The sequence below is a fragment of the Nannobrachium achirus genome (genome assembly GCF_963921795.1).
Source record: "Nannobrachium achirus genome assembly, chromosome: 8".
Taxonomy (NCBI): Eukaryota; Metazoa; Chordata; class Actinopteri; order Myctophiformes; family Myctophidae; genus Nannobrachium; species Nannobrachium achirus.
Window position 1 is genome coordinate 39,149,283 of NC_137817.1, and position 19,537 is coordinate 39,168,819.

The 19,537-nt window shown below is 44.2% G+C and overlaps 1 protein-coding gene across 3 annotated transcripts in view; it reads left to right on the forward strand.

Annotated features, from left to right (window-relative positions):
• Positions 1-19,537, forward strand: part of myo18ab (myosin XVIIIA b) — a 158,451-nt gene that overhangs the window by 96,399 nt on the left and 42,515 nt on the right. For all 3 annotated transcript variants that reach the window (XM_080732321.1, XM_080732322.1, XM_080732323.1), the window contains exons 20-25: positions 1,924-1,989; positions 5,108-5,236; positions 13,260-13,403; positions 13,946-14,035; positions 14,503-14,622; positions 17,273-17,384. In XM_080732321.1, coding sequence (XP_080588447.1) covers positions 1,924-1,989; positions 5,108-5,236; positions 13,260-13,403; positions 13,946-14,035; positions 14,503-14,622; positions 17,273-17,384 — 661 coding nt within the window. The remainder of the gene's footprint in view (positions 1-1,923; positions 1,990-5,107; positions 5,237-13,259; positions 13,404-13,945; positions 14,036-14,502; positions 14,623-17,272; positions 17,385-19,537) is intronic.

The following is a 19,537-nucleotide window of genomic DNA, read 5'->3' on the forward strand; positions in this document are numbered from 1 at the left end:
CCCTCTCCCTCCCTTCCTTTTCTCTCCCTTTACTCCATGTGGCCCTCCTCTCTTCTCCCCTCTCTACCCTCATCTTTAATCTGTCTTATTTATATGAACAGTTTAGGATCATCTCACGGAATATACGATTAGTGTGTGATATACTCTGTAAGGGCAGGGCACAGCATCTCACAGCGCATTGTGCTTAGCTTGAGCAAGAATGCATAGGAGAGAGAAAAACTACTTTTAGGATTCAGCGATTAATTGTCGATGTGCCAAACTGTAAAATGCTCCCTCATGTGTGAGTCACAGAAAGAAAGAAAATACACTCACCTGTGTGCAGTCAGACATGATGGCCAGCACAAATCCGTCTGTCCGCAGGTCTGAGAGCTGCTGTGAGAACGTATATCAGCTCAGAATAGAGAGAGAGGAGATTTACCTTGATCAATTAAGCAGATCAATGAAAAGGATTGCCTCTCTCTCTCTCTCTCTCTCTCTCTCTCTCTCTCTCTCTCTCTCTCTCTCTCTCTCTCTCTCTCTCTCTCTCTCCCCCCCTTTCCCTCGCCCTCTCTTGCTCTCACCTAAAAGCGCATTGGAAGTAAAGCTCTGGCTGGTCCTTGGAGACTAGCTTAGCGGGGATAGCCCACTCAGAGAGAACTAATGGGTAGTCTGTTCTCTGGGGAATGGAGGGAAAGTGAGAAAGAGAATGTGAGAAGGGCTCTGAGAGGAGAAGAGGGGAGAACGATGCCTAATTGCTGGAGGTGTAGGGAAGACCTGGTTCCTCGGAAGAGGGGAGAGGGATGGGAAGAGAGAGGATATTTTTTCAGAAAACCGTCCCTCCTTCCAACAGCTTTCCAGTTTCCAGACCTTGTGCAGAAATAATAAAAAAACACACCAATGTTCTTTCAACCCACCCACCTTGAGAGGCTGGAGGAACTTTGAAAGTGAAATTCCCTGAAGGGGGGCAAGGTGTCTGCACTCTAGTCTGGTAAAGGTTGACTTGACACATAAGATCAAAACTGACAGAAAACAGACCTGAAATGGTCGCTTTTCATTCCGGAGAGCTGTAGGCAGGAGCTGCCTTTCTGTCTGAGCTGCCTTTCTGTCTGACTTGTTCTGGGCTCTCAAGTCCCCTGAGAGAGTGGAATGGTTGTGTGTGTACTGTACATGTGTACAGGGGTGTCGCACTAAATTCAGGGCCCTGAGTACAAGGAATCACTGCGGGCCCCCCATGAATGTTCTGGAATGGGAACGCATTTTTATGCATTATTTTGTGCTTTAACTATTGAAAAATAGCAGATATACAAGCTCACGCTGCGAGCTTGTAGATCTACTATTTTTGAAAAAACGTGAAAATTTGTGCAAGTCTTTGAATATTTCAAATCCTTCTAAGGTTTTTTGAATGTTTAGTCCAAATATTTAGTTCCAGGGACCCCTCAGAAGCAAAATTTGAGTTACAAATGTTTGCTTAAAAAATACATATATTCAAAGATTTGTACACATTTTCACGACTTTTCAAAAATAGCAGATCTACAAGCTACGAGCATGTAGATCTGCTATTTTTCAATAGCTAAAGTATAAAGGAATTAAGGCTCCTCCACCTTGGGCCCTAGTAAATCAGTCCCACTTTTCCCCCCCTTGTGACGCCCCTGCATGTGTATGTGTGTCTTTGCTGGTGTTAGCAGAGTGATGGGTGCTGCCATGGTACCACACCAGCATCCTTTGAGAAAATGGCGTCATGTGATAAGAAAGGCAGAGGTGGAGCGTCACTGTAACCAAGCGGCTGGTTTTTGTGTGGCTCTGTCCATGTACAGTACTGTTATATTGGTTTGTACATTAATTGTTTGTTTTGTTCATAAATGTTTGTTTTGTGTTGGTCTGCAAATAAAGAGTTGATTTTGTGTTGGTTTTACATGAATGGGTTGTGGTGTTGTGTTATTCCAGGCAGTGGAGGAACTGTTGGAGTCCTTGGAGTTGGAGAAGAGCAGTTATCACATGGGGCTAAGCAGAGTGAGTGTACACACACACACACACACACACACACACACACACACACACACACACACACACACACACACACACACACACACACACACACACACACACACACACACACACACAGAGAGAGAGAGTAATATACATACATGTGCTCACAACATTAATAAAAGAACATTTGCAATACACAAACGGTACATTGTTACACTCACAGACATACACACACACATAATCATGTTTACACATACTGTATATAAACTCCTATGTACATACTATACTATACTACACACACACACACACTCTTCCACACTCCCACATCCCATTATTGCCTCAAAGTGCTTTGTTTACTACATCTCCAGGGGACCTTAAACACAAAAGCCGATAGATGGGAGGTCGGACGCAATAAATAGGCTGCAACTCCTAAGGTTAAATGTTTATCCATAGTCTTGGCTGTTGCTCCGTTTCCCTCGCTGCGCTCCACCATATGAAAACTGGCACGAGCCACTTATTAAACCAGAGCCGCACTCTGTGTCTCTCTCTGCGTGGGCAGCTTTCTCTTTATTCCCAGAATGCCGCCCTCCACCTCCTCAACGGCATGTGTGTGGCGCTATTGTGCCAGCCCTCCTGGCTGCCAGCAGATCCCTGGCAGCCCGCAACGTTTTAATCACCCAGCGACTTGCCGAAACAAGACGATTAAAGAAAAGCATCCTCTCCCACTCGTTCTCATCCCCTCCCCCTTCCTCGTGTTGCGGAAGGGGGAGAGGGGGTGAGGGAAGAGGGTGGGGTGGGAGAGGTGTTGTCACTCTCACTACCCCTTTTGTCGCTCGTCTATTGTCCAGGTGATTGATTTTGCCGGGCGACAGCCGACAGTACACCCTCCCCAATACCACCCCATCCTTGGCACGCGCCGATAACCTCTGACAAACACCGATCAGCCACTGGCAGATTGAGATCCTTTTCACATGGAAAACAGCGAACGCCGTGGAAGGGAAGACAGGCTGATGGGTTGTTAATTAGCTCTCAGGAAGGCCTGGGAGATGGGAGCAGGCAGCGCTGTGAGCAGCAGGGAGAAGAAAGAAAGAAAGAAAGTAAAAGTTATCCCAGGGAGGCGGGCTCATTTTTGGCTGTATGCAGCATATGAGTGGGTGTGAGCAGCCTGCCACACGCGTGCGCGCAACAGAATCTCGGGTGAAGTTCAAAGTCGGAACATGTGTGTGTCCTGTAATGGCCATACGTACGCCACCTGTTGTGCAACATTTTGTTTTGGCAGGCAAGACACAGACCTTTTCCAACCAGCCCACACAGACACAAAATTAAAGTAGACAATCTACTGTATAAGCTCACAATGCAGCGCGATGCTACATGTTGCAGATCGCAATATATTCACTCTGTATAGTTCTTTAATAATTGCTCATCTTTCGATATCGAAGCAAAAGTTTGAAATAATCGTGATATTGAGTTGACAGCCCTAGCACTGTTGTGCCGTTGTCACCCCCCATCACTCCAGGCCTTGAATGGTGGTTACCAAGGCGATGTAATAGCCCTGCTCCTGCGACCTTTGTGCGGTGATGCTGAAGGTCAGAGTTTTTGCCAGACACAAAGAGCTTCAGTATGCTCCCCTGTCAGCCTTCGCCCACACTCTGTGTCATTGGCATTTACACAGAGGCATTGCCCCTGCCCATGTCCAATCGAAACACACATACGCACTCTGATTCTGATGCTTTGTTGTCATTGCTTGCTGGTTGCATCACCAGGCTGTGATGATGAAGGCTGGAAAATCTCCTCTCATCCCCCTTTGTTGCTACGTGTCAAAAGTGATGCTCAGACTGTGTAATCGTCAGTGAAGAGACAGAAGTGTTGGCATTGATTGGCAGTAGTGCGCAGTGTGCACCCCTTAACAGCTGTAAGTTTGCGTTATTTAGTTGGCTTCGTGGTGCCGTATATTATGTATAAATGAGGCTCTATCTGCTATCACCACTTTAGTAGCTTACACAATTTAATTTAAAGGTGAATTGCTTCCCCAGTTTTCAGATGGGTGGGCCATGAACACTTTCAAGATTTTCAAGTGGACCCTGATCCAGAAAAGGTTAAGAACCACTGGCCTAATGTACAGTATACTTCATCATTATGACTGGCTTTCCGTATGGAATCCTGCTATTCCTTGCAAGCGACAAGGTATTAAAAAAATTAGGCTTAATTCTATGTCGGTCCTGTGGAGAATAGTTTTTCTCTTTTGTTCAATCTTGCTGTCTCGTTAACTATGGATAATGGCTTGCTGAAAGGCTTTGAGAAGCCCTTAATATCAGAGGCGAGTCCTGGAACTGCACTCTCATCTCCATGTGCTAGACTATTTAATGATATTATTTGAACAAATCCACTCTGTCAGGCAAGTCTCTTGGTCACACATGGTGTTACTGGTCAGGAAAAGAACAATGGATTATTTGCTGAAAACCCTAGTTTTTATGAAACCGAATGTCTGGAAGAGTTGCACTGAAGTCACTTCTCCAGCACTTTGGGAGTTTTAATTAGGGGTTTGTTAAGCTGGGCCCAACTCTGACTATGCTAATGCAATTAAGGCTGTATTCAAGGGGTTCAAAGGGTTTGATGAGCATTCGCCTGAGGAAGTGTGTTTGCAAGGCACCCGGCGCTACAATATTCCAAAGTAGATCAAGAAAATGGAAATGACAGCAAAGTGTTCAAGGCAAGCTGACGCAATTAACTGCCTCCAACATAATCTTGCGTAGTCGCCAGACATCTAAATGTAATGTATGGGCTAAATCTTGTACAGGGAGCACAGTGGCGCAGTCAGTAGTGATGTCGCCTCACAGCTAGAAGGTCCTGGGTTCGATTCCCACCGGTGACGCTGTGGTCACTGGGTGTGTGTTCTCTGCCCCGCGTCATCAGTGCCCATACCCTAGGTGGGGTTGGCCTAAAGGGCCTTTCTGTGTGGAGTTTGCATGTTCTCATGGGGGCTCCTGTCCTGATGGAGGGGAAAGGAACTGGTTGGAATAACGTCCTTCCACTCGCTACGTCCTACACACACACGCACGCACGCACGCACACACACACACACACACACACACACACACACACAAATGCATGAGGCCAGTCTCACAGCCTCCCCCATCCCCAGGTGTTCTTCCGAGCGGGGACCCTGGCCAAGCTGGAGGAGCAGAGAGACGTGCAGACCAGGAGGAACATCACTCTGTTCCAGGCAGGCTGCCGGGGCTTCCTGGCCAGACAGGCCTTCAAGAAGAGGAAGGTAAGAGATCACTTTCATTTGGTGGATCTTATTCTTTAAGCTATTAACTTGTACACTGCCAGGAATATTTAACCAAACCGCTAACTACTACCAGACATTTTTTTGTTTTTCCTTACCTTTTCAAGTAATCTCTGAATATTTTTCGATCGAATCCCCGATCGGTCACGAACACCGATACGCTTTCTGTGCTTCCGTGAAAAAGAAAAAGAAGAAAAAAAAGGAATCATTTGGGCCATGCAATCCATACTTATGGCCGATTGAAAATGCAATCTTTAGACAAACACAAAGCGAAAACCAGCAAGTGTAGAAAAATACATTTCTGTGAATTGTTTTTTTTTTTTTTATATAATTTTTTTCATTTCATGTGTTCCGGTTCCATTTTGGTGGGTGCTGTTAAACTCATACCCTGCCAAAAAATATGTTTCTATGATAAAAACGTCTTTAAAACGTCTTTTTCACTATGGACCTCCCTGCCAGACGTCTTCTGAACGTCTTTTTTTTTTTTTAAATAATAATAAAAAAAAAAAAAAAAAAATTGAAAAAAAATTTAAAAAAAAAAATTTTTTTTGGACCTCCAACAGTGTACTAGGCATGATCGCGATCGCGAAATTGCATGTTTAACCCCCATACCAACCCCATCTTTCAAACATGGCAGCCATGTTTGTTTACATTTGAAGAAAACATAAGGGCTCCTTTCTCCTGAATGCCTGAACGGATTTCCAAGTGGATTTTTTTGTTTGAAAGCTGTGAAAAGCATGCACATGCATAGTGCATGATCTGTGCACGAATGTGTGCACCAGCGTGCACACTATTTTTTTAACCCTTTGTTGGCGAACCGGCAATATAAGAGGTCATCCCACTTTAAATATGGCACCGACTGAGTTAACTAACAAAAAAAAAAGACATGTCTGGCGTTCAAAAAGAAATGACGTTTTTGGCAGAGAATGAGTACATTTTTAAATCATCAAAAACATAAATTTGCGGCCACAGGAGCACAGACAACACGACCCAAAAGAAAATAATAAGTAATGAATAACTAATGAATGATAAATAAGCAATAAATAAGAAATGAGCATGAATAAATTAAAATAAGCAGTTTAATATTGCCATACCGACCACCCAAACAAGGGCAACAACATTGATCAACATATTTACATGTGAAGGAATATTAATATCATAGGATGTATTGCTACAGGTTTATTTATCTCTCTCTCCATTTATATGCTGTGTCTGTGAATATGTATATATATATATATATTCAGATTCAGATTCAGATTTCTTTATTAACCATTGTGTAATACACATAGGAATTTGCTTTGGCATACTACATTTTTGCATTCAAATCAATTTTTTTCACATATAACATAAACAAAAACAAAACAAACACAAAAACACAGACAGAACGCAACACGTAGTCACCACAGCTGCCATGGACGGCGCTAGATAGAGATAAATATACTGCTCAAAGAAATGAAGGGAACAAACTGTTCCCTGAATTTATTTGAGTATAGTATACTGTAGTACTGCTCAAAGAAAGCTCAAAGAATTAAGGGAACATTTTGTTCCCTTCATTTCTTTGAGCAGTGTATATGGATCCACCTCGATCGCACAACACTAGCCTTGATTGGTGGCTGTTTTCAGTCCTCTTCATCCTTTTGTCACTCCCCTCACCCACTGCCGGGTGTAAAGACTACTGTTGGTTTGTGATGGATATGTAGGCAAAGGTGATGTCAAGGTGATAGTCATGCACTTTCTACAGACTAGTCCGTACTACCTACAGTACATCGCCATGACTAGTCTATTCTATCTCCACTAGTCTGTGCAACTTCCATCCAGTTGTCCGTACTCCATCCACCCCGCTTTGTGAATTTAGCCTTCCACTAAACCAGAGAGGTTCATCTGATAAGAACAAGCCCCCCAGGCACTGGCCAGGCAGTCATCCATCAATCCATCAGGTCCAAACAGACTTGGATAGGCAGAGAGAAAACCTTCAATTGGCAACCCCTCAACCTCCTCACGTCAGTCCAATCACCTCCTTATCGATCACTGGCTGCACCTCCACGGAGTGAGTGATCCGTTCCTCCCCTCAACACACAGAATGACTTACAGCCCCAGTTCTCAAGTAGCTGCCTTTCTTTTCTTTTTAAAAATGTCCCCCTTTTTTCACTCCTTCTTCCTTCATCTTCTTCCTCTTGCTGGTTCGGTTTGATCCTTTGACTTTCCATACTCCATACACCCACCCACCTTTTTCTTCATGTCAATTGGTCACAGTAAAGGGCCATGAATTCCAATTCTCATTCACCTTTTGCTTAGTTGGTTTTCTCGCCAGATGTTTATAGCTGAAGGCAAAGTAAGTAAGTGTGTGTGTGTGTGTGTGTGTGTGTGTGTGTGTGTGTGTGTGTGTGTGTGTGTGTGTGTGTGTGTGTGTGTGTGTGTGTGTGTGTGTGTGTGTGTGTGTGTGTGTGTGTGTGTGTGTGTGTGTGTGTCAAAAATAGACCAATCACAGTTGTGTACTTACCTCGCCATGATGTAACTAGTCCAACAGACGAGATACAATATACAGAGTATATACTGTATATATATATATAGTATTGTGCAATTGATAAATTGATAATCCAAAAATAGTGTCTCATTGCCTTCCATTGTATGATGAAACTAAAAAGTCTCTTTTGGCACATAAACGAAGGCAAACAAAGCAGATTCTGACTATATATAATCACAAAACCCAGTATGGAGTTTGTGCTGGATAACATTATCAACTCCATGTTGTTTAGCCATTTTCTGTGGAAGAAGGAAGTAAGAAGACCCAGACTGGATTCGTAGATACGGATCTGGATCTAAAACTGCCGCACTGGGTTTTGTGATATACTGTATGTCAGAATCAGCTTTGTCTGCGTTTGTTTATTTATGCGTGACTTTGTTCTCTAGACCGCTGTTTAATCATGCCATGGAAGTCAGTCAATGATACACTATTTTTGGAATCTTAGGGACGCATGGTTGAAAGCGGTTAATAGACCTCTCTGAGAACCAACAGAACACGATCCAGGTCCAGTTTGCCACATGCTACACTAGCAACACTAGAGCAACAATACATTTGATGAAAGCAAGATTTTTAAAACACGTACAGTATTTGACTTAACACTTCACAGACATGTAGTCACACCATTCCCATGTGGACAGTGCACCACATTGTTTGAAATTTGTTTTGTACCTTTCTCTCTCTTTCTCCATCCCTGTCTCTCTCTGTCTGTGCCTCCTGAAAAAATGCCAGTAAATGATAATGCTTTCATTTGTTTTGTTACTTCAGTACTCTGTCTGTGTGTGTGTGTGTGTGTGTGTGTGTGTGTGTGTGTGTGTGTGTGTGTGTGTGTGTGCGCGTGTGCGTGTGCGCGTGGCTGTGTGTTTGCGCGCGCGTGGCTGTGTGCGTGCGTGCGTGTGTGCGGCATTTTCTTGTGGTCCATAGTGCAGTCAGAGCTCTTCATAACTACTCACATTTCTACTGCATTGTGACTCCTGCAAGAAAGAGAGAGAGAGAGAATGTGGTCATGGGAGTGTGTATGTACATAAGGGACAGTATAGTGTGCACGTATGTGACTGTTTATTAGAGAGAATGTATGTGCACGTTGGACTGTGTGTTTATGGGGTATACACACACACACACACACACACACACACAGTGTGTGACTATTAGAGGCCTTGTCATAATCCCAGCTCAGTGGTGAGGGCTAGGAAGTGTGGCGTACAATATGGTGTGTGTTCTCTCTCTCTCTCTCTCTCTCTCTGTCTCTCTCTCTCACATACACACACACACACACACACACACACACACACACACACACACACACACACACACACACACACACACACACACACACACACACACACACACAGTAGTGTGCATAACGAACAGAAATATCGCAGCCCTCTGCTGACTGACAGACTCTAACATCGCTGGTAGGGATCTCACTGCAGTGTGTGTCCGTGTGTGTGTGTGTGGGTGCTTTTGTTTTGAGAGAAATGACAATTTTCGGGAGTGTCTGACTGACTAGATCTTGCTGTGGGAGTGTGCAATTGTTTTGTCAGGTATACATAGCACATGCTCTGTTCAGGATCTACAGAAAGATTTGCACACGCATGTGAACCGCTAGTTTGTGCGACCAGGGTCACACAGATGTGTGTGAGTTTCTGTGTGTGAGTGTAACATTTACTATATATATATTTGCGTGTGACTGTTTGTGTGTGAAGGGAGAGATTAGGCTCTGAAAACCCTCTCCTCCAGTTTAATTCCCATGTCTGTTTGGGATTTTCTGCTGTGCTGGGCTCAAGGCTGCCGACTAAAATTACTTTTCAAGGACATTTGGGCTTCAAATTATTGTTCTGTCTCCCTTGAAGGACTCCTGTCCGACTCACTCTGAGTCATCATCGTCTCCCGCCGTAAGTAACGTTTCTTATAATTGATGTCGCTCGGAATTGGGTCCACATCTGCTGTGACCCTCCCGCTTTTATCAACTCGTTGCTAATGTGCTAAAAACAAGCGTGGTACTCTTCTTTGTCGATCACGGCCGGCATTCTTGAGGGATTCTAGAGTCTAGAGTTTCAGACACTGGACTTTGCGTGAGCAGGACCAGGAAAGGGGAACAAGGCCAGCACTTCATAGGTGCCTCTCAAAATCCCTTTTTTGAGCCAAAGTCCCTGTGCATAATGTAAGCCTGTGTACACTACAGTGACGTCTCACATTTCTCCCAAGGTACAGTAGCCTTAAACTGTTTTGTGCTTTCACTTGGAATTAACCACTAAGTGTTATGTGCCTGCCTTACACGTTCAACCCAATGAACACAACTGAAGAGCTGAAATTGTTTTAATAAAAGTGACGGCTAGGAGCTTTGTGTGTGAAGTTGGAGCTAATTCTTTTCTTCCACTTCTGTAAACAGAGGTAGGCTGTAGTCTCTTAGAACACCTCACCCGGGAGCACTGGAAACTAGTGTAGTTGTACACCTGTCTCTTGGATATCTTGGATCCCTTCCCTGGACCATAAAACAGGAGCGTAGCTCCATTATCTCCCGAGACTCTTCACTAGGAGTGTTGATGCTTGTATTACTCTTAATGTGCAGCTCCTGTCCTGCCCAAGTCTCTCGACATTGGGCATAAATGTGTTCATTCCCTGTTAACTTCCCCCGTCGCCCCAAACACAAAATTAATTAGTTTGTTTCTCCCATCGACCTGAAGTCCTCCTCCCACCCCTGCAACCTCCGCTGAGGAGGAGCCTTCAAAGCACTCTGAGAGAAGAGGAAGGGAGAGGAGGTACTGAGGTAGAGAATGGAGAGAGAGAGAGAGAGGGGGGAGACAGAAACTGTGTCTTGCCAATGGGGAATAGACAAATGGAACAGATCCGATGGTTCGTTTGAAGCCCTACATGTCTCTCTCTCTCTCTCTTTCTCACTCTTTCATTCCCTCTTTCTCTATCTCTCCCTCTCCCTCTGTAGTGTCTGCTCTCTGTCTTCTGTATGTTATCTCCTCTCTCTCTCTCTCTCTCTCTCTCTCTCTCTCTCTCTCTCTCTCTCTCTCTCTCTCTCTCTCTCTCTCTCTCTCTCTCTCTGTCTCCCCCCTCCATCTCTTTGACATTCATGGTGAATGTGGAGACTGGAAGAGCGTGGGGATTCCTCTGCCAGCCAGCCAATAGTGAGCCTAATTAAATCGTTGCCTAAAGACAGAACCCTCTCCCCCCTGACTAGGAACAGGTGTGCTCAGGCAGACGCTGCTCTGTGTGTGTGTGTGTGTGTGTGTGTGTGTGTGTGTGTGTGTGTGTGTGTGTGTGTGTGTGTGTGTGTGTGTGTGTGTGTGTGTGTGTGTGTGTGTGTGTGTGTGTGTGTGTGTGTGTGTGTGTGTGTGTGTGTGTGTGTGTGTGTGTGTGTGTGTGTGTGTGTGTGTGTGTGCAAGAGAGACAGACTATGTGTGTATGTGTCTCACACAGTGATGTCTAAGTACAGTACCTTAGATAGTAGCTACCAGGTCTAAAGGAGAAGTAGAGGGCAAAGGAAGAGACTGACATTATTGCACTTTTATGTCTCTGTTCATGCCGGAGTATTTTCCTTCTTTTTTTGGGAAGGGGGGGTTCGCGGCGGGGGCAGGTATAGAGACATGCAGGTGGCTTTCCTTGCCTTCGGCCAGGGGGAGTTAAGTTTCCATTTTCGGCACAAACTGAACAGCATGACGACAGACTCGGATCAACACTGTTCAGATGTTGCAACTCTGGTGGACTTGAGGCCAATTCTACCCCAATTGTGTGTGTCTAAATGGGTTGCCAGATTACACCTGCTGTTTGTGAAAAGATTCCAGCATGGAAGTCCTCCTAATGCCTGTCCAGCAGGCTGCCAAAGTGGTATTGATGTTTGGTTTGATTTCCACTAAGCTTTCTCTCTCTACGCTCTGTCGCTGAGCTCTCTCTCTCTCACTCGCTAGCTCTCTCTCTATCTCTATCTCCCCCTCCCTTCTCTCTCTCTCTGTCTGGATGTTCCATGGTGAACTGAGCAACAAGCCAGAGCAGAGAGTTTGATTAGTCTGAAATGAAACACAAAGGAGGTGGCTCAGATGATGCCCGTGCCATTATGGAACAAATTAATTAAACATCCATATTGTCAAGAATGCATGAAAACACACACACACACACACACACACACACACACACACACACACACACACACACACACACACACACACACACACACACACACACACACACACACACGGAGAGAGCAGTACCATGGTTATCATTGTGGCTCTCTGCAGTTGTACAGGGTGGATTTAAAGTGCTCACTAGTCAGTCCTCTGTGTGGTCATGCCACTGTCAAGGGCCCCCTTCTCATCAACTGAAAGGGCCTCAACTTGAAAGGGGACCATTCTGCACAGGGAACGGGATTCGAATCCGCGACACGCTGCCAGGCATTGCAGCCTAGGGTGCCCGGACCACCACACCGGCGGCCCGGGCCCACAGACACTTTCTTTTATTTTGTATGTTTTGATGTGAGTTTTGCGTTGTTGTAAAGAAGAACACAGTGTCTGGACGTTGTTCTTTTTATTTTATTATTTATTTTATTATTATTAAGTTTGTTAGAAATAGATGATCTCTTATTGACAACATCAATGAGAATCTGTTGTGCCCGTTGACTCATTTTTCCACTAATTATGTTTGTTGTCTGCATCATACTGTAGGAACCGCATAAAAGTCCTTTGGTCATAAATTTGAAGACACAGATGGATAGATAACTAAATAAAAAGAGTTTGTTCAAGAGAAATTTATGAAATGGTTATGTTGGGCCTGTGAGGTTTACTGGGTTGAGTTGCGTCTCATACCTCAGCACCAATTATACCTTGGCCCACTCCTTTTTTTCCTTCTATTCCAAATGTCTTCGCCAAAAATAGAAGATCTACAAGCTCCTGTGTCACAACGCGATCTGCTATTTTCATCCAAGGTTCATCACCTAATATGCCCACTGCCAAGATGTATTTAGTATTTACAGCAGGGGTCTTAAACAGGGGGTCCGTGACCCCTAGGGGGTCCCCAGAGTTACTACAGGGGGTCCGCCAAATCTTTGTGATAGCATCATTATTTTAAATGAACAACTTTAACCCTCACATCCCTATTCTGAGGAGAACTTTAGCCAAAAATAGCAGATTTACAAGCTCTCAACGCCTAGCAGTGCGAGGCGCTGAGAGCTCTCTCTCAACTAAGGGGTCCTTGGCCTGAAAAGCGTTGAGAGCTCTCTTTCAACAAAGGGGTCCTTGGCCTGAAAACGTTGAAGACCCCTGACACCATCTGTGTGTGTGTGTGTGTGTGTGTGTGTGTGTGTGTGTGTGTGTGTGTGTGTGTGTGTGTGTGTGTGTGTGTGTGTGTGTGTGTGTGTGTGTGTGTGTGTGTGTGTGTGTGTGTATATATATATATATATTGTATCAGTCAACAGCCTTAAAATACACAGTATATTGGTATATATTCTAAAATGATATTCTTTCATGTTGTTGCTAACAGATCCAGGACTTGGCCATCCGTTGCATTCAGAAGAACATTTATAAGAACCGTGGAGTGAAGGGCTGGCCTTGGTGGAAGCTCTTCACCACGGTCAGACCTCTCATCCAGGTCCAGCTCACAGAGGAACAGATCCGTGGCAAGGACGTGAGTGTGTGCACCAAAACACACGCAACACACATGCAGCAGGTTCCCCCGTGCACACATGCATGCACGTGGTTACAGAGAAACAGAATGCTACTGTAAACGCACACATTGACGCAGTGACGTGCGCGTGCACACACACACACACACACACACACACACACACACACACACACACACACACACACACACACACAGATGCTTATCTATTGTCTAGTGCTTAAGGTCATCAGTGTGTTTGCATGTGCACACTAGGACACACAATCACAAAGGGATGCAGCATGCTTCTACAGTAAGTGCCGTAGAGACACAGTGAGTGGTTGACTTTGTGACTTTGTTGCCTGAGAACGCTGGTATTTTATCTGCTGATTAATCCACTTACTGGACCCCTGTAGGTTCACAACACTATCTACAGTATAGTGCAACACTCATCTTTATCTCTCTAACTTTTCTTTCTTTGTTTGTGTGCATGTGTGCGCGTGCGTGCGTGCGTGTGTGTGTGTGTGTGTGTGTGTGTGTGTCCGTCCGTCCGTCCGTCCGTCCAGGAGGAGATTCAGCATCTAAAGCAGAGGTTGGAGAAGACGGAGAAGGAGAGGAACGAGCTGAGACTGAACACCGACCGCCTTGAGAGCCGGGTGAGGAGATTGAGAACCGTGGTTCTGCAAGGCAGTTCTTTTTAAATTCTCTGAACGCATTCATTGCCGGGTATTAATTAATTAATAACCGCTACCTGACTCGCTTCTCTTCTTTCCACCGGAAAAAATAACATTGTAATCATTATCTTCCGTTCTAAGGTTATGGGCAGTTGAATAACGCTTGTTTTAGCCAAAAACGCAATCTGGGAAAGGAAATATAAATAGGTTTTTCTAAATGTGATAAAGTAACAGCAGAGGGGATGTTTATTTTTTTATTACTTACATTTCCGCAATTTTAGCATGGACATATATATAGGCAGGCACACCCAGACATTGCAAATATTCAATACAGAAGAATATACAATAGAAAATCTTCAACCCTAATCCACAGCGTGACACTCTGATCCCTCACTAATGTATGTCTGATATATATTTATTGTGTGTGTGCGTGTGTGTTACCCCCTCAGATCTCAGAGCTGTCATCAGAGCTTGCTGACGAAAGGAACACAGGAGAATCAGCTTCTCAGCTGCTAGAGACAGAAACCTCTGAGAGACTCCACCTGGAGAAAGACATGAAGGACCTACAGGTACACACACACACGCACGCACGCACACACACACACACACATACGACTCAACTAACTAGCACTGATATGCGACTTCTATACAATGTCTCACCATCTTCGCAGCGCAAACAATGGAACAATGGCTTTGTTAGCAGGCTGATAGACCTGCTGAACCATCACAGAGGGATGTCAGTTCATTAAGCCGCTCTGGAAATGAAAATACTACTTTTATGATTGGTGTCAATGCCGACTTCCTTGATTATCTTCCTTTCTTCATAAAATAAATGAAAACGACACAACAAAGGAAGACCTTACTCATCAGAGTACCATACATGTTTGTGGTGGTGTAACATTTCAGTGCGAAATCCCTGACCCAGATCGCAGACAACTTCTTACCAACAAGGCACACTCCTCTCCTAATTAAGTTTGTTAGTTTTTAAAGTTTGTACTCGGCTTAAATTGGCTGCACACCATAGAACTGATTAAAACAACTACACCCTGCTTGTTCAGGCACCAATCGAGTTGTTGCGTTATTCAGGCAGAGTGCCATTAAGCCACCTTGTAATGAAACTAGCTTATTGAGATGGAAAATGGAGACGGATAATGTTCTACAGCCAACTAGCCTTCTAGAACAGGGGTAATGGTCAATCTGCCACAGCATCAGTTTACTTTGCCGCATTTGCATTGTGCAGCAAAATAACTTGGAGGGGAGACAAATGGGCAGGGTTTTAAGGCAATGCAACATCTGTTAAACCTTTTTTTGGGATGGATTTTCTTACATTAGAACCCAGTTCCTAATCTCCAAAGGCAGATTGATCCGTTTCAAGTGTTATTTTGCGAAGCCCTTTGTCGATAAAAAAACCCTGGGGCATTTGATCCAACAATATAAGTTTGTTTTCTACTGCGTCAGCATGAATAAGCTGAATTAATAGTTTTGAACTGTATATGAACGTCCTTAAGTTTTCAAAGATGTCAGTCAATTGATCTAATGTTATTGCATGTTATTTTACGTAATAATCACTCTCATATAGCTCAGTTTTGTTGTATTGCATCTCTTTTCTTAGTTTTTTTTGTCTGGAGCATTGGTGTCCCTCCCCCCAGTTCCCCTGCCTTTTAAATGTCACTGAAATGTTTCAAAAGTTCCTGGGACCCGACTGATGAGATATAGTATACAGCATCTGTACACACACTGCAGTCACACATGCACGCATAGTCGCATACAGTACATGCACGCACACACACACACACACGCCTGCCCGCCCCGCACACACTCAGACTGCCAGGAAACTGCCAAAGTCATTCCAGGACACCTGGAATGACTGAGTCATTCAGTCATTGAGTCTACAGTGTCATTATGGACAGCAGACAGAGCAGCACAATACAGAGAGCTGGACTGGAAAAATGTCACTTTCATAGTTAAAAGGGGGTATTTCACCCATAATACAGAGCTATCTCATCTGCTTTATCATACTGTTGCAACTTAGAGTTGATCAGCCATTGTAGACTCCAGCCACCCTCTTTATTCTCCTATTCGACTTGCAGCACCCGAGGTTCAATATATATTGCAGTGCATTGAATGTCCAGCTATTTCCGGTGCATGACATGGTCTGTGACATGATGCGCAACCAAGTATAACTCAGACATCAGTGTGCATGAGCTGGTCGGGAAGGAGGGATGGACGGAGGGTAGTTAGCTGGGTGTGGGTGGTACATGGGCGGAAGACGTGTGTTCATGTTTCTGATGGGTGCAGGGCCAGGGCAGGTGGTGAGTTATGTGGTTCTGGGGTGAAAGGGCTCTGCTGATGGCTTTATAGTTCAGCTTTCAACTTTGTCATTATTTCACTTTCTATATAAGAGTGGAATTACACGGCATTTGGCAGAAGTTGGCTAGGTCAACTGACAATGCATTCACAACATACCAACTACCTTGACAGTCACTCTGCAGTTAATGCATGTACGCTCTCACTCTTTCTCTCGCTCCTTGTTTCTCTCTGTCCTTCGCTCACTCCAACTCACTCTGCCTCTAGCACTCACTCACACTCACACTCTTTCTCTCTCTCTCTCTCTCTCTCTCTCTCTCTCTCTCATTGTGACATACATTCACACTGTGATGGCTGTAATTGTGAAATCATATTGTCAGGCTAGTTCTCCCCACACCTCCTCCCCCAGCCTTTTAGTTTCACTATTTGACATTTTTGACATGATTGGATTTTTCAGGGGTGGGAGGGGTATAGAGGGAGGGAGGAAAGGGGGAGGGGGGGTCTCCAAATAGCTTGGATAGATTTTTCCATTGACTGCTCAGCTAGCGGTACACACGCTGATGGGATGGGCTGGCTACAAATTGCCTGGCTTGTAGAAATGCAGGATGGATGGTGTCATTTTTGTGTGTGAATGATGAGTGAGAACAGGTGGTGACGTGTATAGTGTATTGATGGGTTTATGAAATAATGTATGGACAAGGCTGGGTGTCTTTCTGTAATTTAGTTTATGCTTATGACTTAAATGTTGACACTTTCTAAGAGACCTCACACACACTGTCTCTCTCTTTCACTATTTGTCTGTCTGTCTGTCTGTCTGTCTGTCTGTCTGTCTGTCTGTCTGTATGTATGTATGTCTGTCTGTCTGTCTGTCTGTCTGTCTGTCTCTCTCTCGGTCCGTCTCTGTCCCTTCAGGTTAAGTATGACAACATGAGCAAACAGATGGAGTCCATGGAGATGGAAGTGATGGAGGCAAGACTCATCAGAGCCTCCGAACTCAACGGAGAGATGGACGATGATGACACAGGTCTCACTTGCGCACACACAAGCACACACACACACACACACACACACACACACACACACACACACACACACACACACACACACACACACACACACACACACACACAGTGCTCATACGCATGCACACACATGTCTTGGCCGTCTGGCCAGTGATGTATATCGGACCAGTTCCATATGGATATGAAGTCCTGTTAGATATGGGCTTAATATTGATGACATCAGGGATATCCATATATGGGCATAGAGTGGTTCCCATGACATCACAACATACAATCCCTTTTATGCCCATACATGGAGATCCCTGTCTGAACCAGCCACACCACTGTGATGTCACCTGTTTATGTTCATATATGGAGATCCCTGCTCTGAGTATCTGACATCACTGTGATGTCACCTGTGATGTCACAGTGATCTGTCAGGGGAACCACAGTGTCAGGCGTTACACGTACACATACATAAAGACAAGCTGTGCCGGTTCTGACAGTAAACTGCGACCTACGGTCGCAAAAAAAGGAAATGCTGACCTAAATTGTGCACAGCAAACACACAGATGACACTTGCACACATTAGTGAAAAAACTCTCACTTAACAGACACACACTTACTCAAACATAGTTTACTACTCACACTACACACGCACATGCATTCGTGCGCAAAGAAAGGCACAAGGGAGTACAGACAGACAAAATGATAACAAGAACAGGACTTTGCAAGGTCACTTGTGCATACTCGCATTATAGCAAGACACATGCAATCAGACTCATTTTGCTCCTGCGTGAACGCACGCCTAAAAATACCTCCCAATATGTTGCCATGGTTACGCATGGCAGAGCTGACTGTCCTCACGCTAGGTTTACTGCTGCTGTGAACGGAATGAGGAACACACTCTATTCAATACCTGGCCCTCCTATGGGACCCCTGGGAATGGAGGCTAATGGCAAGTGAATGCGTGTCCTGAGCCCGCTGTTTAAGCCTGGTTGACATTGACCAAGAGAGATGAGCTCCTGCAGAATCCATACTGTGGGTTGGTCATAACTTAATACATTTTTTTATAAATTCCGAAAACATAATAAAACATGCATGATAATAATATTAATTACAACATCAGCGGAACAGTTTTTAGTAGTCTACTAAATTATAATGTATACCAGTACTGGCAGTAGGACTCCCTAATCGGGAGATTAGCGAACATCACGTCGCATACACAAACTTTAGAAGGCAATCGTAGCCAATAAGGAGGGAATATGGGAAATGGGACAGATCCATGTTGATGACATGACTTTAGAGATACTGTGTACCGCTTTGCGTGATTTTAGGTTAAAATATGTAGAAGCAGTGTCCAAAAATGTGTTTTGCAGAAATCGGCCTGATGGTGGTGCAAAGGCCATGTGAGAAATATAATGTTTATAATATAAATATATAATATAAAATGTTTGCCTTATTTAGAGATTTTGCATTCCCTTTTCAATCATTTTTACTTAAAAAGTTCAGTTAATACATGATCATTTGTTAGGAGATTTTTCGATATATTGTGCAGCCCTAATTTATAACCGCTATCTTATAACACCAAATGTTATTCTCTGGCACAAGAATAGGTTTCTTTGATGCCACAGTTGTGTAAATCACGTCAATTAATGCAGACACTGTATGTGATTGGTCACCGAGATTGCTTACGCATACAAACACCATTACAATCCATCTGGCTCCCATTAAAAATATATTGTACAGTGTCGCCACAGCAGGTGGGTACAGCTGTGCTGTGAAAAGGCCTTTAAATTAAAGGTAAAAAACATTGTGTCCCCTCCGTGATCCTGGCTTCCACCCAGATGCTAAAAACACTGGTCCTGATCAATGACTATACGGTATCAATCTGTAAGGAGCATGTGACAACCGGATCACACTAAATAAGGTAGTAATGGTGAAAATCACATTTGATCCCGGTCCCAGACACCCTGCAGTGACATTGACCACTATGCTCAGGGTATAGTAATGGATTCTTTTAAAATCTGTGTCTTTTACACTATTTGCTGTATAAGTATGCTGAATTCACATCTTGGGAAAATTAAGAGAGCATTGATTTGGCTGTACACTGAGAAGGCATGGGTAGATGTCATTTTCAATTGTCATGTCAATCTAATTGAAGTCGGTAGGATGG